This window comes from Cryptomeria japonica, chromosome 3 (assembly GCF_030272615.1).
Source record: "Cryptomeria japonica chromosome 3, Sugi_1.0, whole genome shotgun sequence".
In the NCBI taxonomy this organism is placed as follows: domain Eukaryota; kingdom Viridiplantae; phylum Streptophyta; class Pinopsida; order Cupressales; family Cupressaceae; genus Cryptomeria; species Cryptomeria japonica.
In genome coordinates, this window is record NC_081407.1 from 608,220,906 (window position 1) to 608,248,838 (window position 27,933).

Genomic DNA, 27,933 nt, shown 5'->3' on the forward strand with positions numbered 1-27,933 from the left:
AATCCATAAAAAAATATACATCAATAAAGTAGTAAATAATGATTGATAGTTCAGTTGGCCCTAGCCCTTACTATATGCCAGCTATTTTTATGTGTTTTTAGTCGTACAACCATCTGTCATTTGCATTGTTAATGGAAAGATTTTAACCTATTTGTATCAATGGGTATCTTTCGGAGAATCTGGGCCTACAGTTTCTTGTGGAACACACATTTTTTTGGAGAAATTCGGAGTGCTCAGCATATTCTAATTGATATGCCTTGCAGCAGCATCTCGTGATAATTGTCTTTTTATCATGATTGATTTCAGGTAACTTGTAAGAAAATATCAGCACTAGTATTGGGCTCTTAGAGCTCAGCCTTGTACGTTATAGTTATGAAAAATAGTACAAGGATCCATATGTGACCATAGTATTATGGTATGCTTCTTAACTTGTCCTGAAAATGGATACACATCTTATGGCAAAATAACCAAACAATGTCGGGCATACATTCGTTGTAGAGAATTTGGAGTCCATGTACATCGTCCTGTACAATTACTATTTGAGCATTTTATTTTATTTTATTTTATTTTTTTCAAGTAGCAAAAGTTTCTATTCTACTCTCTAATGTGATTAAGGATAAACAAAGTAAAACGAAAACTACTTGGTTGAAGAAGAGCTAAGTAAAAACTTGCCCTAGATTACTCATCATTAAAATTCAAAATTAGTATGACCACACTATTCTTGAGAACATTGATCCTACTTGTGTGCTCTATTTTTTAAGTTGCAACATAATTATTAGGTGCCTTCTCTTCAAAGTTGCTGATATAGTTAACAATTAGCTTCGAAAAAACAACTCATCAATTTATCATTACCACTTCTACCATCTTTTGATAAAGATGTCCCATGTTGGTAGGAATATAGAGTTGATGTTTCCGGGCATGATTAATGTTGTAGACATTTTAAAGCTAGAAATCATTTTTTTATTATATGATTTTGCTATTTAAAGAATTACTCTTTTAAAGTTTTTTTTTTAAACATACAATCAAAGATTTTGATATTTTTTTTCAAATACAACTGAAGATTTTGACATGATTATTCAAACACTTAGAAAATAGAAAAGAGATATTTTAAATCTTTAAAATAAAATTAGAATAATAAATTAAATTATTAAGAACAAATTGTAAATGTTATATTATTGAAATTTGGAGTTGATTATCACCAATGTCATGGAAAGGTATGTTTACTATACTTGAAGGAGAAAAGCTTGTAATTGATTCCAACATTTCTAAAGATTTATCATCTTTTGATATGATTGGTTTAGAAAAGAGGAATCAAACATTTTTAATTGGGATTTGAAATAATGCATGGATAATTATCATAAGAAATTTATCACAACTCAAGCTTGTTTGATATCAAAATCTATACAAGATGATGTATTTCCAAGGATTTGGGTTTTGCGAGCATAATGACCAATTAGATTGAAAAAATATTTTGTGTTTCATTCCATGTTTAGTTAATTGTAGATAATACTACCAATAAAACACAAAAAGTAACAACTTTGGGTAAACATTTGCATAAATTCATATTATCATTTAATTTATTTTCAATTTGACTCTCTAAGAAGGGATGTTTACTTGAATATCATTGTTTATGTATCACTTAAATGATATTTATATTCATATTTTAGATAATCAGTGTCAATTATAACTTTTGTGATACATTTCAAAGTATCTTTAAACTAGAAATAGTTAACCCTTTATTATAAAAAATACAAGTTTACATAAGAATTCTTTATTCAATGTTACCTTGTAATGATTTTTTTGAAGGATGATGTGTCTTTTTATCATTTTTCTTAGCTCATAGAAAGATATTATTGCTATTCCACTTAGTCAAATACAATTTAAACATATAAAGGATATAGGAAAATAAATCCAAATCTTAAGTCAAGAGGCCAAGAACTCCCAATTGGAAGCTAAAGTGTTTAAACAAAAAGAAAACCAAATAGTCCCCATGAAAAGAAAAAAATAGTTGATAGATTACTATAGGGATTCAACAAAGAACATGACCCTCACCATTCAGGTTTTACAAAAAGATCTTGAGCTCCACAAGGAGAAGAAATGAAAGATAAGTAACATGGTGACCATGACTTAGAGTAGTCTTCTACATCAAGGTCATAAAAAGAAAAAAATATTTTGATTAATTTTCCTTATCTCCCCACCCATGCTAGAGAGATTGTAGAGGATTCAGGATGTAATGTGTTTATTTCAAGGAGCATCTCGACTTGCTGTAGAAAGAATGATAGGAAGAAAAGGGACTGAAGTCTCTTATTGGAAATCTATTAGTTGGCCCCTTGTTTGTTCTCTATTTTTTGTTTTTGTTTGATCAATTCTAAACAATTTCAATGTTTTATTTATGATTAATCTCATTCTTTGTGAGCTTTATTTTGTTTGTCTTAATGGCAGCTATGCAATGGTTTTTGGTCCTTTCTCGTGCTAATCCAATCAAAACTACATTCAATTTTCTACAAATTTTATTCTTACATATTTTTAATATTCTCTAGATAACTCATTCAAATTTTCATGTGAAGTTGTTTAAGTATTATTTAATTTTTTTAATGCCATTTAAAGGAATTGTTTGGTCCATGATGATGTCACAGTCATCCAAAGGCAATGATAAATGATTTATCAAAGAAAAAAATGGTGATTGGTATATGATACAGAATGCTTTGGTAGAGTTGTGCAATTGGAATGCAAATGATGAATATGAGATCTTTATTATAGATTTGTTGAGAAATTAATTGGGCTTGTGCATCTTTTTATACAATATCCTAGAATACAATTTGAAATGTTTCACATTCCAGTCAACACATAGCAATGAGTTGGAGGGGTTCAACATGGGCCCTAGTTGAATTTTTAAAAGTTTGATTTTTTGGAGTTGATTTGTGTGACAAAGTTTTCAATTTAGCACTGCCCAATTGAACTAGATAAGAAGATTGATAAATTGGGGCTGAAACCTATTTGACAAAACATGGTGGTGAAATTAGGGTAGAATCAAAGAACATACTAGTTGTTTATGTAAAAACATGTCACTTCTATTTTAATTATTACACATAATCGAATCAAATAAAAATAAGTTAAACTAATAAAAAATAGTAAAATATACAATTCTAATGATGCATTAATTGAGCTCTTTTAATTAATTTATTGTTTAACTAATTATATTGATTATTTCAATTATACAATACAAAATAAAATATATATAAAATACATAATTAAAGGATGCATCATAATAACTCATCTCTTCTATATTTACTATAAAACTTCAATAAAGTACATTGATATTATCAAAATATCTTAATATTAAGGTGCATGTACTAATTATAGAAAAGAAAGCCAAGAGCAAGAAGAGCTATTATTATCATTATCTAGTTCAATGGTCAAGGATATATTTTAGCAAATAAAAATAAGACAAGTATTTAATAATTTTGATATAGATGGTTTGTAAAATTAAATATTATTTCTATAGAATAATGACTTTGCTACTTTTTATATATTATAAAGAAAACAATACAATACTTACAAAAAAAAAGGGGTGAGTCACAGAAGACATATTCTTAATGTTTGTGGGGTCAACCTTGATCAACAAGAAAAAAAATAAAAATGTCTAACAACCAAGTCCAAACAACAAGAACGAACAAAGTCAATAGATGTTAAGTGATGTCTTGTCAGGAGGATCATGATAATCTAGTTTATCTAACATATCAACAAAAACAAAACCACCATCAATTCATTTCTAACTAGTAAGAGCACCCACCTTTTCTAAATTTTTATTTACAGATTGTTGAACTCTATAGATCCTGCTAGAGTTTGGCCAACCAGTAGAGGGGAGAATTTCAGACAATCCACTAGTAACATGATTCTTGGCTCATAGAGAGAGCAGATTAACTCTTGTGGTAGGTTGCCATATTCCTGTTTGTGCTTACATAAAGAATAAATGAACCTAGTATAAGGAAAGATAAAATGGTATTTCACAACCATACAAGAAACATTACCCTACCAAACTAAAAACAACTACAAATAAACAACTTTATTCATTTACGTTTAAATGTATTGGAACACATCATAACTTAATATAAAACCAATAAGGTAAATATCAACCACACAATCATTAACATTACTACTATTAAGTGTTCGGACAATTGTGGAAAAGACATGCCCAAATGTGTCATCTGGAACAGCTGTGAATCGCAATTGTTTTCTCCGTCCTTCAAGATAGGTAGCTTAGTTTCAAAATGATGGAATGGAGTTTTCTCAGATAAGGGTCACTCTATTGTAAGAATAGATGATACGACCAAACCCTCAAATCTTAAAGCAGGTAGAAGATGGAGATTTTGGGAAAAAAGAGAAAGGGTGGGGTTTCGTGGGCGGAGTTGGAAGAGAATTGTATTTCAACAATTCTGTCTTTCACAACTGTGAAGGACGTTTGCAGTCTGGCCGCTGTGTGCTCTTCTTGGAGATTTGCTGCCGACACAAATTTGGTGTGGGAGAGGATGATCACTCTACAATTCGGCCAGAACATTTCCAAAGCAATCTCTTCTCTTGCCTTCCCTTCAAATAATTGAATCAAATAAAATAAACAGCTCTACTTCTCTCTTGTCACATACCATGGGAACAAGGTAGGGATTAACAATTCATTCTGTTTCTTTTATGTTTTGATTCTTCCACCTTGGTTTACAAATTTATAAAATATATCTGTGTTTTATCAATTTTTACAATTTTAACTGCTTTCTGAAGGCTCAAATGGGTGGATTCCTTTTAATTGTCAAATAATAGGGGAAGGGTATCAGTAGTGGACATAGCTAACTTTACACACATAGAACTATCAAACCATATGTCAGATTTCAATTTATTTTTTTGGTTGTCTTCGTATGCGACTTAACTCCTTATAACTAAGGATTCAACTTCTGGGCAGTGACGATGCACACTATGAAAATCGTTATGTGTCGAAAGGTCAAAAAGTAGTCATTTCAAAGTGACTACCCATACATGAACTCCTTTGCACCAAAAGTAGATAACTCCAAATTTGCAGTAGTAGTGGACAAATGCCCCAGTAGTAGATCACTTGTTTTGACATTTTTTTACTATAATTAGTCCATTTGTGCACCACTACTGGGTCGTTTGTGCACCACTACCGGGACATTTGTGCAAAATTATCCACTATTAGTACATGTGATATTCATTAATAAACTTTCCATTATCAATTTGTTGGGCTCCTTTGCAATCTAGTACTGGGGGTTTGTGTTGACAAAAAGGTGTCCACTATTGGAACTATGTCCACTACTGGTACCCTTCCCCTATAAGTGTTAATGTGTTAATCATTAGGGTTATTGTACATTTGTAATGTATTTTTTAGTTTAGATAATTATACTGTTAAACCATTTTTCTACGTACAAAAGTACTGGTTTAAGTATTTTTATTGAAGAAAATAAATAGTTTTGATATCAAATTGAAGAAAATAAATAGCTTTGATATCAAATGAAGAAACTAAAAATCATATAAATTGCTACATAGCTATAAACACACAAAAATTGCTGCTCAATAGCTAATAAAACTTTTAATTAATTCAAATTGAGATTACAAACATCTTGATCAGGAGATCAAGAATCAACTGATCATAGAAATATCGACAAGGAAAACAATACAAATTGGCTCTATATATAGAGGTCTTGAACAAGTAGAGGAGAAGCTAAAAATAGAGGAAAACACATGCACAACTACAAATTGTTAGATTCAATGAGTCCCAAAGACACTAAGAGAGGGGCGGGGGCGGGTGAATCAGTGTCTAACCAGTTAGCAGAATATTTAAACTTATTTATAACTTTGCAAACCAAAACAGTGTACCAGTAAATAAGAATTAATGCAGTATACAGGAATAATAGAGACAACATAGAAACACACCATAACACAAGATATTTAACGAGGAAACCCGGTGTGGGAAAAACCTCAGTGGGATTATTGACCCACAATATTTACTCATTGGCCAATGAATAAATACTACTTACAATAAAGGGGTCTACACATGCAGGGAGGCTAACAGCCTAGAGCTCACTTCTCAATGAAGAGTCACACTGACTACAAAATGGATAATTAAATCCAATACAATGTATTGCACAAAACAATATGTCTAATGCCAGGTTCAGTACCGGTTTAAGCTCAGATAGATACCTTATCCAAAAACCTTCACTGCCACAATTATTTTCTACCATACATATCATATCTCTCCTATCAAAATGACCTATAAGATATCATACATATATGAGTCTTTTACAATATACCATGTCGGCTTACAAAAGATAATTATATTACAATAAACAAAAGTTCATCCCATTTCGGCCTGAGTGCCGATATGCTTTGTTGCCGGTGTAATCTAAATGCCAGTGTAAGTGCCTATCGGTGCCGTTGTATAATATATGTGATGCCGAGCATGTAGAAACCTATTGCCGGTGGGTTGCCAGTTGGTTTCCATCAATGACAACATCAACTATTCTCATAAGAGTGTAGAATGCCAACAATCTCCCCCTTTGGCATTGATGGCAACACTCATGAGAAAAATCCAAAACTGTTACCCAAATTTGAAATCCAAAAAGATGTGCTCCCCCTGAGCAAGTGATCTCCTTTGTACATGCATTTTTCTCTCCACTACTCCCCCTTTGACATCAATGACAAAGGATGTCATAAATAATCAAAAGAGTACAAAAATGCTACCCCAAAGTCTATAACCGGTTGGTTACTATTTGAAAGATGTCTGCCAAGACTAGATTTAAACTCTGCATAAACTTGTTGTTGTCATTTAGAGTTGCCTCAGTCTACTAGATCATACCGGTGAGATAGTCCATTTTCTGCTCCGGTGATCGCTCTCCTTGTACTGTTGCCTTAGATAATTCAACTTTGTGAGTAATAAGATTGTCCAATTTTTGACCAAGTTTACTTTTGAGTTCCCGAGCATTGGACCTTATCCTTGCCTTCTCTTTCTCAAGTTTCTCCAACTTCTCCTCAAAAACTGTCATTTCTTGCTCAAAACCTGATATAAGTCTAGATGAACGTATCATATTATCCGCAATATCATCAATTTATTTTTGTGTCGTCTAAATCTCCTCATCAATGTCCTCTATCAAACAGTGAGGTTTACATGCTTCTCTATATAACTCCTTATACTCCAAAATTGTAGAATTGAGTGTCGGTAAAAGTGTATCCAAGTGATCGGTACTTTTCTTTATGGTGTTTTCAAAGAATGTATTTCTCTCTTTGTCAACTCTCTCCTTAATAGTATCCTCATTCACCTTATCTATGGTTATTACATTATAAGCAATGAATTTGGACAATGTGTCCAATTTACCTAAAGAATCATTAATGTGATCTATCTTACAATTTGTGCAATCATCTTTAGAATAGGTAATGTGTTATCAATTTCTTTAAATGCTAAGGCATTGCAATCTGTAATCCTCTTGATGGAATCTAATACAACTTCTATAATTTTAGTGGGTCTGAATTCACCTGTAGATGTGCTCAGTTATGCTGTGGGTTTCTTCTCAATAGATGTCTGACCAATTACCTTCACTACATCCTCTTTATTTCCATTAGATGCATTCATTTTACTTACATTTTCTTTCGGTGGATCTGTTTGTGTATGTGCCTCTGCCTTTGATGGTTTTTCAGTCTGATTGAGCTTCTCTGTCGGTGTCACAGGCTCAACATGAACCTCTACCTCAGATTATTTCTCTGTCTGTACCACTGTCGGTTTCTTAGATTCTGGTGGCCCTGTGCTAGTTTTCTTGTCCTCTATTGGTTTCTCAGTCCCCGGTTGCTCTTCTTGAGCTGGTATCTTAGTTTCCCGAGAATCAACAATTTGTGCTGGTTTCTCTGAAATCTTGCTATCCTCAACACTATCTTCCTTAACCTCTGCAGTCTCTTTGTCCACAACAATGTTTATATTCTGTGTATCCACATTCATTGTAAAAATTATCTCAGACTCTGGGTTACTATCATCATGACTTATACCTTCAGTAACTATATTCGGTGATGTTGAAGTTAATGAAGGGGCATCCTGAGCCGGTGGAGGGATGTTATCTGTTATTTTTATAGAAGGTACACCACCTATTTTACCTTTTCCCTTGTCTTTCTGATATACCTTGAATGTATTCTCCATTTTTGGTCTATTTCTTTCTTCTTGCTTTTCCTTCTCAACAAAAAATATGTCCCATTTATTTGCAGTCTCATTAGCAATTTCTTTAACCCTTCCAGCCATCAAGCTTACTTGTCGGTGTCCACTGACAAATACTGACCTGTTAGCTTCAGATATAAGCTCATCTATCTCTTCCTTAGAATTTACTAGATGTACAACCAAGAGTGCTTCAACTTTCAACTTTTCTTGTCCAGTTCCATCACAAATAGCCTTTTAGCTTCCAATCTCATGTATAAATCATTGAGTAACTCATCAATCACTTCTATCAAAACTTTCTTGTAAATATCTAAATGTAAAATAATTCTTTCCTCAATGATTTGTTTGTCAGAATCCTTAAAGGAATTATACCATTTGTTTACATTTACCAGATTACCTTCATGTGTAATCTCATTCAGTAGATCATCCAGTGTGGGGGTAACCGGTGTCTATTTCTTCTTAGGTCTAAGCTTCTTCTGTGGTTCCCTAACTGCCTGTTGCTTTTTCCTCAATGTCCTTGTTTTCTTAGGAGGAGGAGGAGGAGGTACGGGTGAGGTTTTCCTTTTCCTTTCCACTCTCTTAAACTCAGCAGCCTTGCCATTGTTAGTATCAGAAGATGTTACAACTGGTGAAACATGTGCTTCAGGTTGTAGTCCTTCGAGCTCACTAGCTGATATACTGCTGATGTTCATGACATTTTCCTAGATTTCACTGACCTTCTTAGAGGCATCTCTGATAAAATTTTCTCTTCTTTTTCTCCTCTTCTGCATAGATACATTACTCTCAATGGTTTCTGCACTACCAAATATTCCTTCAAATGGCTCCCTAGGTGCATCAAGTAGGACTTGTGCATATGTTTCTAGAATAGGTAGGTCTACCTCATAACCCATCTTAGTAACCCAAATAGTTCTAGGGCTTACTGCTTCCATCCAAGTTTCATCTCGCTTAATGATAAACCAAATTTGCTTGTCATACTTATCAATTATACTCTGTGATAGTCTCTCTCTTGCTCTCATATTAGTTTGAAATGTTTTGAAGTACTCTGCAATGTTCTTATCACAGTCAGTCATACCGGTGAAAGCTTCCTATATTTTTTTTCCTACCAAGATGTCATAACCAAAATCCTTGTGACCTATGCTGGGTATCTCTTTAGTAAAGTATAGCATCAGGCATACTAGTAGGTTTCCAAAATAGAAAGTACCTTTCTTGTCTCCCTTAATCTTCTTCAAATTGTCAATTAGTTCATCTTTAAGCCATTCACACACATCAATCTTAGCATTGTTGTTCACCATTTCATATGCATTGTGAATAGAAAGGCTAGAAACATAATTCAATCTATTTGCACATGTTTCTTTGTATCCTAGTACCATACTCACATATTTCACATTTATATCCTTAACATCATTCACTCTAAGTGAGCTGTTATCAGATGTGGCTCCGGTTAACTCCATAACTCCCTTGTTAGGTATTTTTTTGGTTTTATCAGGACTACTACCAGTTGAAGGTAAACCAGTAACTGCCTTAATAGCTTCCTTAGTTATCTTGCAAACTGACTCTAACCACATGAACTCTCCATGGACTCTGCTCAATACAAGTCTTACAACTTCCTTTGGAAATTCAGGAATGTTTAGAATCTCTTCAAAACCTAAGTCTTCCACAATCTTATGTTCAGGTTTAATTACACCATTTCCATCGGTAATAACCTCATTAAATATTTTCTTCAAATCCTCAATCCCTAGGTTTTCTATGTTGCAATGTATGTAGATTCTAGGGTCTTCTTCAAATTCTACACCCTTCGGAATTTTTGAAAAAGCTCCAATAGAATCATCCTATTTTGCAATCTCAGGGATAATCATGAACACGGGTCTAGGTTGTTTGATGTTTTCTACAATGATAGGTTTTACAATAAACTCAGGAACATAAGATGAGGTTGCCATTTCAAAAGATAAATACCTCTTAACCAAAATTCTGAATGCCTGAAAATCACTTCGCAACTTTGCCTTAGGATGCCCTTGCTCAGTTTCACTCTCTCTGAATATTTGAATGCTTGGTGAGTCGAAATGAGGGTTTTCTAGTGCTTTATAGCCAAAAAGGTTCTTTAAAATCACATTAAATTCTCGTCGGTTAAGTGAAAACTTAACACATCTACTGGTAAAGAAGAAATGTATCTTCTCACCATCAACCGAGGGTAGAATGCATGATTTTTAACTTGCTGCAATACCCCCAAAGGATTATTCCTCAGTTAGATGAAGAATCTCCTGCCAGTGGAGGATTACTCCGTTCTACCAATGTAGAGATAGTTTAATCAGTAAATTGATCACTCTTCTTAATCCATTGTTTTGAAAATTCGTGCTTTACTTCATCTACCTTTTCTTTGCCCTTCAAACTAGATCCTTTATTATTTGCCAGTGTATTCTTGTTACATGCATAACAAGTTACATTATTCCTCTGAATAGCCTTTCCATATCTTTGACCGGTTTGTGATCTACATTGATTAGATAAATGCCCAAATCTACCACAAACATAGCATTTCACATTCATTCTGCAATTTTCTGAATTGTGACCAACTTTGTTGTATTTGGAACATTGACTAGTGGGTAAGTTTGTATTCTGAATATTTCTAAATCTACACTAATTTTCTCTATGACCATACTTGTTGCAATTAAAACATTTCCCATTAAATTTATAAGCATTAGGTTGTCTTACTGGTTTGTTCTGATCTTGATTATTTGTAGTACCAGAACTTTCTCCAATTTCAAATCCAAGTCCATTTGTATCTCCATTAGGTTTCTGTCTTTTCAGCATGTCATCAAGCCTTTCTCAACTTTTCTTGAATTTGTCTTTGTGTTCATTTGTAGTGATCAACTCATTTTCCAGAATTCCAACTTGTCTCACAATCTCATCTTTATCATGTTGCATGTGAATCAGATCTGTCTTTAGCATATCATTTTCATGACCAAGTCTCATATTTTCATTTCCTGCATCATTAAGTCTCCTAGTCAAGTCTTCCTCATTATTCTTCCTATCTTCAATATCTTTACATAACCTCATAGTCATATCTTGCATTTCTTTCTTCATATTACTGTTTTCTTGTCTCAACTTATTTGCAATGTCTCTAAGAGTTTCTTTTTCATCATCATCATTTTGCATCTTCTCATGAAGTTCCTCTCTCTTATTTTGTGCTATAACCAGGTTCTCCTGAAGTCCTTTAATGAATTCCTTAGCAGTCCTTAGATCATCTTCAAGTTTTATACTCTTCAATTTTTCTACATCAAAATCTTCAAGATCTTCTTCCAATTGTTTTCTTTAGTTCTCCATCTATATCGGTGTCAGAATCTCGCTCAAGCTGTTAGGCTTTTGCAAATAGAGGACTAGGCTCTGATACCAATTGTTAGATTCAATGATAGTCCCAAAGACACTGAGAGGGGGGGTGAATCAGTGTCTAACTGGTTAACAAAATATTTAAACTTATTTATAACTTTGCAAACCAAAACAGTGTACCAATAGATAAGAATTAATGCAGTAAACAAGAATAACAGAGACAACATAGAAACACACCATAACACAAGATATTTAACAAGGAAACCCGGTGTGGGAAAAACCTCAGTGGGATTTGTGACCCACAATATTTACTCACCAGCCAATGAATAAATACTACTTACAATAAAGAGGCCTGCACATGTAGGGAGGCCATTAGCCTAGAGCTCACTGCTCAATGAAGAGTCACACTGACTACAAAATGGATAATTAAATCCAATACAATGTATTGCACAAAACAACATCTCTAATGCCAGGTTCAGTACCGGTTTAAGCTCAGATAGATACCTTATCCAAAAACCTTCGCTGCCACTAAACAATTATTTTCTACCATACATATCATATCTCTCCTATCAAAATGACCTATAAGATCTCATACATATATGAGTCTTTTACAATATACCATGTCGACTTACAAAAAACAAAAGTTCATCCCATGTTGGCCTGAGTGCCGGTATGCTTTATTGCCGATGTAATCTGAATGTCGGTGTAAGTTCTTGTCAGTGCCAGTGTCTGTCGGGCATGTAGAAATCTATTGCTGGTGGGTTGCCAGTTGGTTTCCATCAATGACAACATCAACTATTCTCATAAGAGTGTAGAATGCCAACACAAATTAACAACTTCATTCTAATTTTAGAGCTCTTATTTATATCTCCAAAAAATAGAGTTCTACTTCATTCTATTTTTAGAAATCTTATTTTTATATCATGCAAAAGCATACCGACATTCTCCCCCTTATTTCAACTACGAATTGGATTGCTAACACAAAAAACTTGATATCTTATTTTGAATTCAAGGGGATTTTCTCCTATTCCAATATATGTGTATCAGGTGGTGATCTCCTTTTGGATTGAAAAACAATGCCTTCTAACTCCTTCAAGCCTTTTTCAAGACTTGGGTCCAACTTCCTCACATGATTGCACATCAATGGCTTAGAATAATTTCTACAACTTTCAGTAGATTTGCAATGTTCTCTCCTCAAGTGTAGAGAGTTTCTCTCCATTTTTGATGAAAAGACTATGGGCTTTTGTAAGACCTTGATTTGACTTCCTCACAAATTGAGGGTTTCACCTATTTCATAGGTGGTTTGAAACTTTGTTTCTCTACTTGGATCTTCTCAACATCAACATGATTTTTTCATACCTTGGCGATCTCTTCTTGCCTTGGCAATCTCTTTGTTTATTTGGGTCGTAACTTGTTTGGATGCACCTTATTTTCAGACATGAGGTTATTCAAAACCTTGTTTCCTTCTATAGTTGACATGCAAATGTCAGTTTGATTTTGGTCTCCTCTTTGGATGGAGGCTTTTTCTTTGACAGCAGGATTGACTTCAATGACTGAAAATTCTTTGCCCATGCAACTTGGACTACTTCCCATACTAAAAATAATATCACATAAATGACTTGTGATATTCGTTGATCTCCTCTTGCAGCTTCTTATGGATTGATTTTTGTTATGAGAAAACAAGGATCTTTTGTTGTTCGTAACTAGGGCTATATATGGGTTCAGATTGCCTTAAGGCAACATCCGAACCCTTTTTAGGTTTGGGCCCTATCCTAAAGGGTAACGTGACCCCAAGTCTATGCCCAGCCCTATTCTTCATGCTATCCTAAATACACACGCCACAATAATATATTAGCGCCAAAAGAAAGGAGGTCAACTTGCATTAATAAAGGTGAAAGATGCATATAAATAAAGATATTTTGTAAAAGACAAATCATTCAATTGCAGGTAAAGTGAATTAGCTCTGCCTGATAAGGTGCGAATACACAAGGAGGAGTGCAAAATTGTTTAGACTTGTGCGAAATTGTCCAAGAGGACATAGGTTGTTTTGGTACAGACTTGAAGAACTTAGAAGTGCAAATCTGCCATACAAAAGGATCAGGTCTGACAAAGAAGCTAAGTATTGTACTTGTGATTTTAGAGGAGAATATATAAAATGACCTATGGGTCTTTAATGCTGGGTTTTTTTCCTCCTTGGAGGTTTTCCCAGGGTATGTGTGTTTGTCTCCTGTTTACTTACTTCATTTCCGATTTTACTGAATGATGACTTATTAAAATGCTATAAATCTGATTACAATCTAGGGCACAATCAAAGGATATAAATCTTATTAACAAACCTAGGGTATAAAATTACATGGTATTAGAGCCAAGGTGTCACTAACTTCTGATTTTAGCAAATCAATTGTTGCATATAGCTGTTGTTTGTTTTTAGATTAAAATGTTAGGTTTGAAGGCTAAAGATAGACTTGAGGGAGCCATTGATTTTGCTGCTTGGAAAGTCCGTATTCTATTGATCCTTGAAGAGAATGATCTGCTAAGATTTGTAGAAGAAGAAAGGCTGTCTCCTCCAGAAGATGCTGAAGAGCTGAAACAGTTCAAGAAAGATTCCCTCAAGGCTAGAAGGATCATAATTGAGTCCGCCAAGAATCATCTTGTCACTATCATATCAAAGTTTGTGTCTACCAGGGAAATGATCAAACACTTGGAAGGGATGTATGAAGCTAACAACCTCAGCAGGGCCCTTGCTCTAAGACAACAACTTCTTCACATGAAAATGAAAGAAGAAGACTCAATCATAGCCTACTTCATGAAGATCAATGAACTAAAGGACAAGCTAATCACTCTTGATTGCCAAATCTTGGATAAAGATCTTGTTATGATTGCATTAAATGGTCTACCTGATGAATGGGAACCATTCATTCATAGCATTGGTGGAAGAGCCGATCGTCCCAACTTTGAGTGTCTTCAATCTGATTGCATCGAAGAGGAATCTCGAATTGAGGTAAGAAGAAAACTCAAGAACTCTCACAAATATAATCATGTTCTCTTAGCTAAATCTAGGAAAGGTGGACACTGGAAGAAAGAAAAGAGAAGCAAAGATGTTAGATCCTCCTTCTATGATCCAAGGAAAAAGTCAAGAGATTCCTCTCAAATTCGTTGCTTCAGATGTGATAAGTATGGTCACTATGCCAGAGATTGTCAAAATGACTCAAAGGAAAGGGAAGCCAACTTAAATGAAGTTGCCGAACAAAGTGAAGATTACCTTCTTATATCTGCTCTATCCAGCAATGTTCCCATGGACAACAATACATGGATACTTGACAGTGGTGCCTCCAGACACATCTCAGGATTTCGTGAGCATCTCTCAGATCTGATTGAAAAAGACACCAACCTTCATGTAGTAATCGGTGATGATGCTCGACACTCGGTAAAAGGTTCTAGCACTACCTCTTTAAAACTAGATTCTGGTATTTCCTTACAACTCTGTGATATTCTCTTTGTACCTGGTATTAAAAGAAATCTTATTTCCATTTCTGCCTTAGAAGATAAGGGTTTGCAAATAGCATTTTCCTGAAGGGAAAGTACTCGCTTGGCTTAAGAAATCTAATTTCAAATATGCTCATATTATTGGAAATAGATGTGATAGTTTATATAAGCTTGCAGCTAATCCAATTCAAGCTCTCATTCATGAGACCCCTGAATCATGCGAGCTATGGCATAGAAGATTGGGTCACCTACACTTCCAAGCTCTTCCCACTCTCGGTAAAATGGTTAAAGGTATGCCTAAACTCAGTTTATCTCATGATGATGATTGTAAAGGTTGTGCAATGGGTAAGAATGTAAAGAATCCTTTTCATAAAAGTGATAGTAGGGCTAAAGAAAGGTTAGAACTTATTCATTCAGATTTATATGGTCCTATGTCTGTAGCATCTCCTAGTAGTTTCCTATATTATGTTATCTTCATAGATGATTTATCTAAGAAAACATGTATCTATTTTCTTCAATCTAAAGAGTCTGAAGAAGTCCTAAACAGATTTAAAGAATTCAAAGCCTTAGTTGAAAATACTATAGGAAATCGAATTAAATGTTTGAGGTCTGACAATGGAGGTGAATACACCTCAGGTAGTTTCTAGGACTTTTGTGTTAAAGCAGGAATTAAGAGGGAGTTCTGCGTTCCCTACAATCCTCAGCTAAATGGAGTTGCTGAAAGAAAGAACAGGACCATTGTTGAAGCTGCAAGAGCCATGATCCATGATCAAGACCTGCAACCTTTTCTATGGGTGGAAGCATCCAAAACAACAGTTTATATTCAGAATAGATGTCCTCATTGCGCCCTAAAGGATGTGACTCCTGAAGAAGCCTTTACAGGAATCAAACCCGACATCAATCACCTAAGGATAATCGAGAGCCCTATGTATGTTCATGTGCCTAAAGAAAAACAAACCAAGTTGGATCCTTCTGGAAACAAAGGCATCTTGGTGGGATACAACGAATCTTCCAAAACCTTTAGGATCTACATTCCAAGTCAAAGGTATGTTGAGGTAAGTAGAGATGTAACTTTTGAAGAAGATATTGCTTTCAAAATATCTAAAGGTTCATTATTCAACAATAATGATATGGTGATTGAAAATCAAGATTCAATAGTTGATGCTAACCTTGAGTTACAGGAGGAGACTATTGACCTTCCAGATCAGGAAGTTCAGAATGACCCATTAGAACCTATGCACTCTACTGATATACCTCAGGATATTGTGGGCTGCAAGAAGAGACCACTTTGGGTTAGAAACACAATTCAAGATGCTGAAGGATTTGCTGCTCCCAAAGGAACCTTAAAGATAGCAAGAGATTCCAAAATCACGCCAACTACATTTCTGTGATGTGCAATATCATTGAGTCTAAACCTCACAATGTCAAAGAAGCTATGTCCCATCATGCTTGGAAATTAGCCATGGATGAAGAGTATGGGTCTATCATCAAGAATGATGTCTGGGACATTGTACCCAGACCCAAAGGTAAGTTTGTTGTTTCCTCTAAATCGTTGTTTAAAATTAAACATAATGCTGATGGTAGTATTGAAAAATATAAAGCTAGGTTTGTAGCTCGTGGTTTTTCTCAAAAAGAAGGAATAGATTATGAAGAAACCTTTGCCCCTGTAGCTAGATATACTTCTATTAGATCTATAATAGCTATTGTTGCAACCAAAGGTTGGGAGTTGCATCAAATGGACGTTAAGACAACCTTCCTCAATGGTGCCATTGAGGAGGAAGTCTATATTGAGCAACCAGAAGGTTATGTAATCCATAAAAGAGATTCTCATGTTTGCAGGTTGAAGAAAGCCTTATATGGGCTCAAACAAGCTCCTCGTGCTTGGTATGAAAGAATTGATGAGTACTTACTAAGCTTAGGATTTTGCAAGAATGATGCTGATGCTAACATTTACTTGAAAGTTTATAATGATGAGATGCTTATTTTAGTTTTGTATGTGGATGATTTATTTCTCATTGGTGAAAGTAAATTAATCATAAGATGTAAGAAGGAATTAGCCTCAGAATTTGAAATGAAGGACTTAGGTCTAATGCATTACTTCCTAGGGTTAGAAGTATGGCAAAGATCCAATGAAATTTTTCTAAGTCAAGGAAAATATACTATTGATATTTTGAAAAGATTTAGAATGATAGATTATAAACCTATACATACTCCTATGGAATCTAACTTAAAGAAGTTAAGTGTTTCTGCAGCTAACTCTGATTTTGCAGATCCATCTGAGTACAAGCAGTTGATTGGCTCCCTGATGTACCTAGTCAATACTAGGTCAGATATTTGTTATGCTATGAATGCTCTCAGTCAGTTCATGAGCTTACCTAAACTTGTTCACCTGGTTGCTGCCAAGCACATTCTAAGATACCTACGTGGCATGATTGGTTATAGCCTGAAGTATTCACTTAATACCTCAATCCTCTTGGAAGGCTACTCAGATTCAGATTGGGCAGGAAGTGTCAACGACAGGAAAAGTACTTCAGGTATCTGCTTCAACTTGGGCTATGCAGTGATCTCTTGGGCATGTAGAAAGCAATCTTCGGTAGCATTAAGCACTGCAGAAGCTGAGTACATTGCCGCATCTGTTGCATCCAGAGAAGCAGTGTGGCTTCGTAAGCTCCTTGTTGGATTATTTGGTCAAGCTAATGGTCCTACCACCATTCATTATGATAATCAAAGCTGTATAAAGATGTCAGTAAATCCCGTATTCCATGATCGGTCCAAACATGTGGAAACACACTATCATTTCATTTGGGACATGGTGCAAAGAGGTGCCATTCATCTAAAGTACATTAGCACAGATGAACAGATTGTGGACATCCTTACCAAACCTTTATCCAGAGTGAAGTTCGAATACTTCAGAGACTGACTTGGTATTGTGGAAAACAGAACCCTGATTGAGAGGGAGCTTCAATCTCAGTGACTCTATCTATAGCACTTTGAATCATTCTTTGCTTGTGTGCAAGAATGAATTATGTCCAATCTATGATTGTGTGCTAGATGGATAATTGTAATTATGTGAAGACCCACTTGTGTATTACACTTTCTATGCTTGTGTGCTAGAACCATCCTATGCTTGTGTGCTAGGTGGAAGATGTAATTCTATGCTTGTGTGCTAGATGGAACTCTAAAGGTTCAGATTATGTATTCTCCTCTTCCCTAGTTAAGTTGGAGTGTTGTTTGTAACTAGGGCTATATATGGGTTCGGATTGCCTTAAGGCAACATTCAAACCCTTTTTAGGTCTGGGCCCTATCCTAAAGGGTAATGTTACCCCAAGTCTATGCCCAACCCTATTCTTCACGCTATCCTAAATACACATGCCACAATAATATATTAGCGCCAAAAGAAAGGAGGCCAACTTGCATTAATAAAGGTGAAATATGCATATAAATAAAGATATTTTGTAAAAGACAAATCATTCAATTGCAAGTAAAGCGAATTAGCTCTGCCTGATAAGGTGTGAATACAGAAGGAGGAGTGCAAAATTGTTCAGAATTGTGTGAAACTGTCCAAGAGGACATAGGCTGGTTTGGTACAGACTTGAAGAACTTACAAGTGTAGATCTGCCATACAAAAGGATCAGATCTGACAAAGAAGCTAAGTATTGTACTTGTGATTTTAGAGGAGAATATATAATCTGACCTGTGGGTCTTTAATGCTAGGTTTTTTTCCTCCTTGGAGGTTTTCCTAGGGTATGTGTGTTTGTCTCCTGTTTACTTACTTCATTTCTGATTTTACTGAATGAGACTTATTAAAATGCTACAAATCTGATTACAATCTAGGGCATAATCAAAGGATATAAATCTGATTAACAAACCTAGGGTATAAAACTACATCTTCAACATGCAAATCATCCTTTTTTTATCCGTGATTTTCTTGCAATTTTAAATGTGGTAGCAAAGCTTCATCTTCAAAATGATCTTCTCATTTCATCAATCTTCCTTCTTACTAGTAACATCTCATTTGATCTTTTTTTAGCTTCAATAATTTAACCTAGATAATTTCTTGAACATGGATCTGATACCAAATGAAGAAAATAAATAGCACTGGTACCAAATTGAAGAAAATAAATAGCTTTGATATCAAATGAAGAAAATAAAAAACATATAAATTGCTTCATATCAAAAAATACACAAAAATTAGTGCTCAATAGATAATAAAACTTTCAATTCATTCAAATTGAGATTACAAACTTCTTGATCATAAGATCAAGGATCAGCTAATCATAGAGATCAGAGACAAAAAAAACAATACAAATTGTTTCTTTCTATAGAACAGAGGAGCAACTAAAAACAAAACAACAGATTACATTTAACAACTTCATTCTAATTTTAGAGTTCTTATTTTTAGCTCAACAAACTAGAATTCTACTCTATTCTAGTTTTAGAAATCTTATTTTTATATCATGTTGAAAAACTACAATTGAATTCAAACATAGTGAAAAAATTAACATGCCAACATTTATAATATGTAAATTTCAATTTACAATCAAAAGAAATCTCTTTTCTACCTCTCCAGGCCTAACAGTGGCATTAGAGCCATGAGGAACATGAAATATAGTGAAATATGATTTAATATTTGAAGCATATTCTAGAGATTGAAGAAAATAAAGAGCAATGGAGGTAAGTGCCAATAAAGCATTGAAGAATAGCCAAAAATTGATTACAAAGAGAAACTGTTGGCGTAGTATCTGTCTCTAATACCTACAGGCTGTATGTTCTATACATGAGTGCATATGTAATAGCGCCCTGATCACTGGCCATCTGTTTTGAACATATCATGTTAATGCACAGTTAATCCTACATACGAAGTTTATATAGTCCAGGAGAAAATTTCAGAAAAAATAATGGAATGTGTGAAGAATACCGACCATTTCGTAAATGGAAGATGCAATATTTTGAGGGATGCATCATTGTAACGGATGACACCTTTCTTTACATTGTTTGAATAATGGTTGGTATATTCTGTGTGATCCCTGTTGGTAATACGTTCTTTATCTTTTGCTTCCACTTTGTAGTCTACATAGGCGTATTCCATCTTGTTCATTGATTATTTCTTAAAAAAAATTAACACATATTTTTGGTATAATCTATGAAAAAATGGCTGCTTGGTGTTTGGTTGTTAGAAATGATTTTCTATAATATGCATTAATCTCAAAGGAGCTAAAGAAATTTAATTTATAAGTTGTTGAAGAGACATGAGATGATTTTATTTTTGTGACAAGAAGAAATAATTTGGGTTTATAAAGATGTATAAAGTATTATTGAATCAATGCGGTGGGATCTAGTTTATATCAAGATGATATTTTATTTTTATGAATTAATAAGATTGACAAACTAGAAAAAGTTAAGAGACAATTTTAGTCTACTTTTATATAATTTTGCATTCAATATATTTTGTTATGACAAGAGATGAATAAGCTACAAAATCAAACGCCAATGCTAAAGCATAAAAGAAATATATAAAGAAAAAATATATTCAACAAGATGTACCATCTTTTTAACATTTTAACAAAGAAAGCAACTAAAACTATATGTCCTTGAAGAAAGTTGTTACTTCCCTTGTGTTACCAGGAAAAAATGTTGTGTGTATGTCTATAGCTCAAAAAAGCCACCAACCCAAGTCACAAAAGCAGAAATCCATCGAGTCAAAATCTGTTAGTTCATCCAAACCCAATAAGAGATTTTGGGATAGGAGAAAACGAAAATCCATTGAATCAAAATTTGTTCATTCATCCAAACCAAATAAAAGACTTTGGGATCGGAGAAAATATTTTGAGATGTGACATGATATATTTGAAAAGCTCTCAATTGTTAAAGAAAGAAGAAACAAATCTGCATTCCATTAAGAATGATTTTATTGTTATGAGTATATTGTGTATGTAGCCTATGATGATGCTTGTCCTTACTAATGTATTTCTTGTTTAGTATAGTGTATCCCCTCAACTATTACTCCATAAGTAGACCAAATTGTTGGTGTTTTCCTCTCTCCTATCAAGGGGGAATATTGTGTGTTAGATTCAAGTGGAGACTTCCAAGATTGTTGGCACCTTATGATTGATCTAGTAATGAATGTTACTATTATCTTGCAGCCAATATGTGGTATTTTAGATATTATTGATGGACAATTGATGTATATATGTTCCTCTATAATATATTGATCACACCCAATATGTGTTATTCATGATATTTTTTTTTATTGATTACATCCCATTTTCGTTATTTTTACTTTAAATGATAATATAGAGTTGACTACTCAAATTGACCACTAAGATTTGAAATTTTTGCCAACTTACAACATGAATAAAAAGAGTCCAAATCTGAGGCTTGCCAAAGAAAAAGTTCATTCTCCAAAGTTGAGACATGTGAAAGCAAACAGACTCGTAATCACAAATTAAGACCTATCAAAGCAGACAAAGAAAATTTTCAAAAATCAACCCACTGATATTCTCACCAAAGTGCTTAGTAGAGAGAAGTTTAAGCAGTTCATGGTAATCCCTTTTAAGGGTGATGTTCATGTGTGATTCAATAGATATTAACATATTTGTAATATATTTTTCAGTTGGGATTTTTATGACAGTTAAACTGTTCTTTTGTCTATAAAATAAGCATGTAAGTATTTCTTCAAAATGCACATCTTCATATGCAATAATTTTTGTTTTTTACTCTGCCCCTCCTGGCCTAACAACAAGGCTTGAAATGATTATGGGATGGGAAAAATTTACTTCGACTTATGAATCGCATGATTGTTAAGAACTGTTGTATGACCCAGAGAATTTGGGTGGATGATTTTACTGGAAGGATTGCTTCCATGATACCAGCGAGAGATTTATATATAGTTTGGGGTGATGACAGTTCTTATTGGGAATGGGTGAGGCGGGACGACTCCAGGTTAGAATATAAATATTTATATTGAATTTTTTTTTTTCAAATAATTTGATTTTAGATTGTTCAATCATTATTGAAGCTGATAAAAAAAAATTGGTGGATTTTTACCCTTCAGATTCGAGCATGTGGCCAGATTGCGCTATGTGTGGTGGTTTGACGTATGGCAACGTCTGAATTGCAACATCTTGTCTCCCAATACACACTACACAGTGTCATTTATTGTTAGAATGGATAAAAACAGTGTTGGGTATGGAAATCTATCTAGCCGATATGGGTATGGGCATCTATCTTCCTTCATCTTTTCAGTTGTAAGGCCTGATGGGGTTCGAATGGAATCTGCTAGATTTTTGGACGATCTAGAAAAATCAGTTGAAACCCATGGGCAAGGATTCAGCCTGACTCCTCTTTCACAAGATGAAAATGGCTGGATAGAATTTGTTGCTGGGGAATTCTTCTTAGAAGAGCAGCGTCCCTGTGAAGGGGCAAAAGAAATTGAGTTCTCTATGAAAAATATAGACTGCACCTTCACTAAGAGTGATATTTGGGTGGACTGTGTTAAGATAGAACCTAAGCATTAGCTGTGTGCTGAATGCACCTTCACAATTGCAGTTGTAATTATAGTCAGAAGTGCAGTGTTGTTTGACCCTTTCAGGGAATAGATTGTTTTCTGCCATAATCTAAACTACCTTAGAAAATGTGGTCTTGAAAGCTCAAGAGATTGTATAGGACATATATAGTTTCAGATTGTTTTTTATAAGAAGTTTTTTTAAAAAAAATTTGCAGTGTCTGGCTCTCTCTCTCTCTTTCTTTCGACCATTGGTGGTTTTTATTCTAAGAGGCTTCACTCTTTAATTCATATTTTCCTGCCATATGACTCAATGCTTCAGATTTGATTTAAAACCGATTTTTTTTTTGTCGTGTCATATATCTAATAGCTCAATGTTCTGTCATACCTCTTTTAAAGTCACATCATTTAATTCAAAATTTCACCTAATTGTACTATTCTAATCACCAAAATTAATTTGAAGTTATCAAGATAGAAGTCAACAGTTACATCTATTTGTTTAATTTGTTTTTTGATTCATTTAGCTAAATTTGTTTAAGGTATTATATTTTGTTTTTGCTTTTTTTTAATGAAGAATTTGATGTCATTCGCAAGATCATTTTGTTAATTGATATAAGGACACAAGCCTATACTGATATCTCTTCATGTAAGAGTCAAAGACTGGGGATATTCATTATACAAAGTTGTCTTGACCTCATCCCTTATATATCATACCTTCAAGGATTTAAATATTGGTGGATGATGTAATCAAGAAACATAATCCTCACCAATTTTTCTTAATCCTATTAAATTAAACAAATCAGGAAAAACAATATATACCCTAGCCACAACTTCATAGCTTCAAATAATTGAATTAGAAACATGTTTTGTTTTGTTTTCTTCGGAACATACATCTCTTGTTATAACAATCACACTAAAAAAATGCTTTGTTTCATTCATTGCACTTTTTTTTTTATGGTTCATTGTTATGATTTTTTGTTATTTTCATAAATTTCTTGAAAATTAAAATTTCAACGTTTTTCATGGCCTTTGGAATGATCATTTTAAAATTCATTACTAATTTTATGTCTATTAAATTGGGTGAACTTAAACATATTTAAGTTTATAAATTGCATTATAAAAAATATCTAAGATGATCATAGCTTTGAATTATTTATATCAAGTATTGAACTTTTAACTCAATATTTAGATTAATTTTTCATATATAATTAGTAATGAATTTATACCTTGATACAATTTATTACATATGTTATTCTACTCTATGTATTTGATTTTGTTTCAAAATATTTCTTTTTATTTGGTGAGCATTAATGTTATATAGAAATAAATTTGGCATAAAAATAGATAAAATAATAATTAAATAAAATGAATTTAATGAATATGATAGATAATATAATTTGATTAATAATAAATTGGGATAGTGGTTGAACCCCTTTATATATTAGCCAACTAAGAAGGGATCTCACAAATAGTGAGGCTATCATAAAACCAAAGACTAGATGCCTAAAAAGGACTAGTAGACAAAAAAAAGGAAATAGAGGACTAGTAGAAGACCAAAAAACCCAAAAGAAAAATCTCTTGATTTCCCAAAAGAGTCAAAGAAAATCGAGGTTGTCCAAAAGAAGTAGCCCATTATTTCTAGTGACCTTCTCCTAGGGAGTAACATCTACAGTAACATTAATATTCTCTTTTTAAGAATATCTTACCAATGAACCAATAGAAGTAGCAATTATCATAGTCCTTTTATGCTTTTCATTCTTCCTTCCTAATTCCCTTTGGAAAAACTTGCATAGAGACAACCATTTTGTTGACCATCTCCTTAATAAATGTCATGATACTCTCCATTTTTTCATTATTTTGTCCTATTTTCCTTGAATATCTACAATAGTCTTCTCTAGATTCTTCTTGTCCTCTTAAGAAACTATAATAGCTTTAATAAATTTTCCTTTTACTCTAGAATAACCCACTTGTCAAATTTATCTACCAACCCCTTCATAGAAGCCCATACTATCTCATCAATAGCCTTTGAAGGCCGATTTGTTGTCTTAGCCTAAGGGAAAGCCTCTAATTTTATAATCTTCACCTTCATCTTGTGGAGTTGAGACAACTTCCATTTAATAATCTCATTTTGAACATAATAGGTAGTGCAAAATTAATTTATTTTAGATCTAATCTCCTCATAGAACTTGTAGGTTGGGGTTTGAATAGGGGACTGAGCCGAGCCACCTAAATTTAGGAGCACATTTGTTGGAGAAGACCCAAAATAAGTAGAATAGGGAATATTGGATGTTGGAGAAGACCCAAAATAAGTAGATTAGGGAATGTTGAATAAGATGGTTGGGTATGGATGTTAGAGAGTATTTAGGGGACCAATAATTAGATTAATGTTGTGATCCATTATATGATAGAATTTGAAAACTTTAAAATTAATAGGATTAAAATGATGTGTTTCTTTCTACTATTGATAGATTTTTGTTTACCATTTTTATCATAATTTTTGAATCATAGTTTTTTTTTTAAAATTGGGAGTGATTTTATTAGATTAGTAGAGGAAGGTCCTAGACTTGTTACATAACTTCCATAAGGGAAAATGAAACAAATCTCACCATGAGTGAGATTGATAAAAAATTAGAAACTTTTTATGTTTGTGTAAAAAAGGTGTTTTACCTTGGTTATTCTCCACCTAGGTCCCAATTACATGTCACTTAAGCTTACCTTGGGACCACATAGATGCTTGTCGGACCATCTCCACTTTAGGTAGAATTATCATGTTATCTTTTCTACTTTATGTGGTGTCTCCACCTTTAGTGCTTTTTATCACATTACCACATCCACCTTTTTGCATCATGTCATAATATTGAGACACTTATAATAATCTTATGCACTCTATTGAAAGAATGCATTGATATTTTTCTATGGTTGTCATTGACGTCAAACTTATTGTTCTAGATTGATCTTGAATGTCTATGGTTCAGAATGTCTATGGTGCAGAGCTATCTTGTTGTGTTGTTGTTGTTCTACTAATTGTTCTGAAAGTGTGTAGGTTTAAAATCTATTTTTGGTGTTGAGTGTTGTTGTTAGATATTCATTGGGTATAGTTTTGGTTTCATGAATATGATGGTTCTATGGTCCAAAAACTTCTTTGTGTTCTCTGGGTGTTGTGGCATTGATTGTTACTGGATGTGAGATTCGATGTTTGACCTATCCTTAGTTCTGAATATGATTTGTGGAAGCATGTGCAAATCAATATTTGAATTATTTACATTGGAGACTATGTTCTTGATAACTAATTGCTTATATAGTTGTGTAGGGTGAACTCACAACATGGTTACTACCTTTTCGCCAACTATGAAACTTAGATGAACATTTTGAAAAAAACCTTCACTTTCAGACACCTATAACTTTTAAACCATTAAGGATTTGAAGATGATGTAAACTAGTGATTTGTAACATCTTGTTTGTAGATTCTAAATGCATTTTTTCCCAAAATTTTCAAATTTTTTTGAAGAAAATTGTATCAGTTTTTCCATCTCCCTCAAAAAGTAGATTTTTATAGCAAACAACATTTTTAAGAGTGATGTGCATCCCAAAATGCATAATTTTTTTTCTACAAATGATAAAAACTCAATTCTTTCCAATTTTGGTTTGTATCATCAATACCTAGTGCATGCAATTGGTATGATAGTAACATGTTGAATGTTTTTCATTTTAGTAAGTTTTGAAGTCATACTAATTATAATTTAGACATAGGTGTATGTTTCAACAAATAAATTGTTCTATATATATCAAAAAATTTATTTTTATTTTTTGTTAGAAAGAAGACATCAATACCTAATGGATAGATATTTTTTAGCATTTTTTAAATTAGTTTACTATATTTTCCAATGTGTTGAATAGAGAAGTTCATGTTTGGTGAAAACATATATTTGGTAAAAAAATTTAAAAAGATCATAATAAATTCACAATGTAATAAAATTATAGTCATTGGAAAGCTTGATTCGAGGACTACCATCCTACATTTTAAGTTGTCAAGATTGTTCCATTTCAGCCTTCAACTAGATGTTTGAAGGCCAAAATTCTATAGAAAATTTTAAGAATTTTGGGGAAGAAGAATAGAAAGGGGGTTCGAATGAACCCTCTTAGGTTCATTTTGTAACATTTAAAAAATGGTCAAAAAGGGATTTGCTTTAAGGGGGGGGGGGGTGTTTGAACGAGCCCCAGTGATGTCACACATACAATTTAAGGAGGGGATTCTCTCAAACCCCAAAGGGTTGCTCGCTCGAACACCCATAGTATGAAAAAAAACACTCAAATTTTTTTCCCCCATCCATGTTTTTCCTTCACGAGTGAAAGTGGGAACCATTATTGTGAGATGACACAACATGTGGATATGTTTCGGCAATTGCAGATTGGTGAATTAATATTTGAAAGATTTTTTTTGGTCCCCTCTATCTCTTGGAGTGGATCAATGTGTGTGTTTTTTGTTTGAAAAGTGTATTTTGATTTAGGTTGACTTTCTTTAAGCTTTGATGATCTATCTTGTATATATGGATGTGTATAATTGAGTTGTGTAGATATAGAAGAGTGAAGATATACAAGGAAGGAGTGTGTGATTAATATAGATGCAAGGATAATCAGTGAGGTTCAATGAAGAGAAAAAGAAGAGTTGTGTATGAATTATATGCAAGATCTGTTGAGATTGTGATAAATATTTGAGATAGACTGTTGGCAGTTGAGATTAGAGTTGTGTGTGTTGATGTTGGTCACTTGATGTAGAGTTCATGGACAACTTCATGATTAGGAGATCGTTCTTTTCATATAACTTTTGTATCTTACCCTAAGTGAAATTAGCTTCGAGTTTTGCATGTCCTTTTTTGTATCTTTCCCTATGGGTAGTTAACCTTGGTGTGCAAGTCTGAAGTAGTTATCTCTTTTATTTGTAATTTGATATGCATAGTGCATATGTTTTGTGGGTAGGTGCTCACTGTGGTTTTTCCTTGTATAAATCTTGGTGTTCATGTGTTGAAGTTTAATTGTTTATTTGTTACATTTAATTTTGGTTTTGGACTAATTCACATCCCCTCCTAGTCATACCTTAGGTTCAACAATTAATATCAGAGCAAGGTTCCTCTTGAGTAAGCTTAACCGCTTGAGGTAGATCTGATATGGCACATGACGTGCATTACAAAGTTTCTATATTTGACGGTATAATTTTTTCGTACTAGAAGGAGAGAATGGAAGCACATTTGGAGACATTGCAGAATCAAATTTGAGAAATCATTTAGACCAGATATACACCTCCACAAGGTGATGCTCAGATTGCAAATGAGATAAAGTTGAAGGAGGCTAATACAAAAGCTAGAGAAATAATCCTCAATTGTATAAGTGATTTAGTGTTTGAGAGACTAAACGGATTAAAGGAAGA

General features: G+C 33.6%; 1 protein-coding gene across 1 annotated transcript; it reads left to right on the forward strand.

The window, feature by feature from the left end:
* The first annotated feature begins 4,361 nt into the window (after positions 1–4,361).
* Positions 4,362–22,521, forward strand: LOC131064034 (F-box protein PP2-A15-like). Its single transcript, XM_059217562.1, has 3 exons — positions 4,362–4,517; positions 21,828–21,946; positions 22,059–22,521. The coding sequence occupies exons 1-3, from the start codon at positions 4,362–4,364 to the stop codon at positions 22,519–22,521; spliced, it is 738 nt and encodes a 245-aa protein (XP_059073545.1).
* The last annotated feature ends 5,412 nt before the right edge of the window (positions 22,522–27,933 follow it).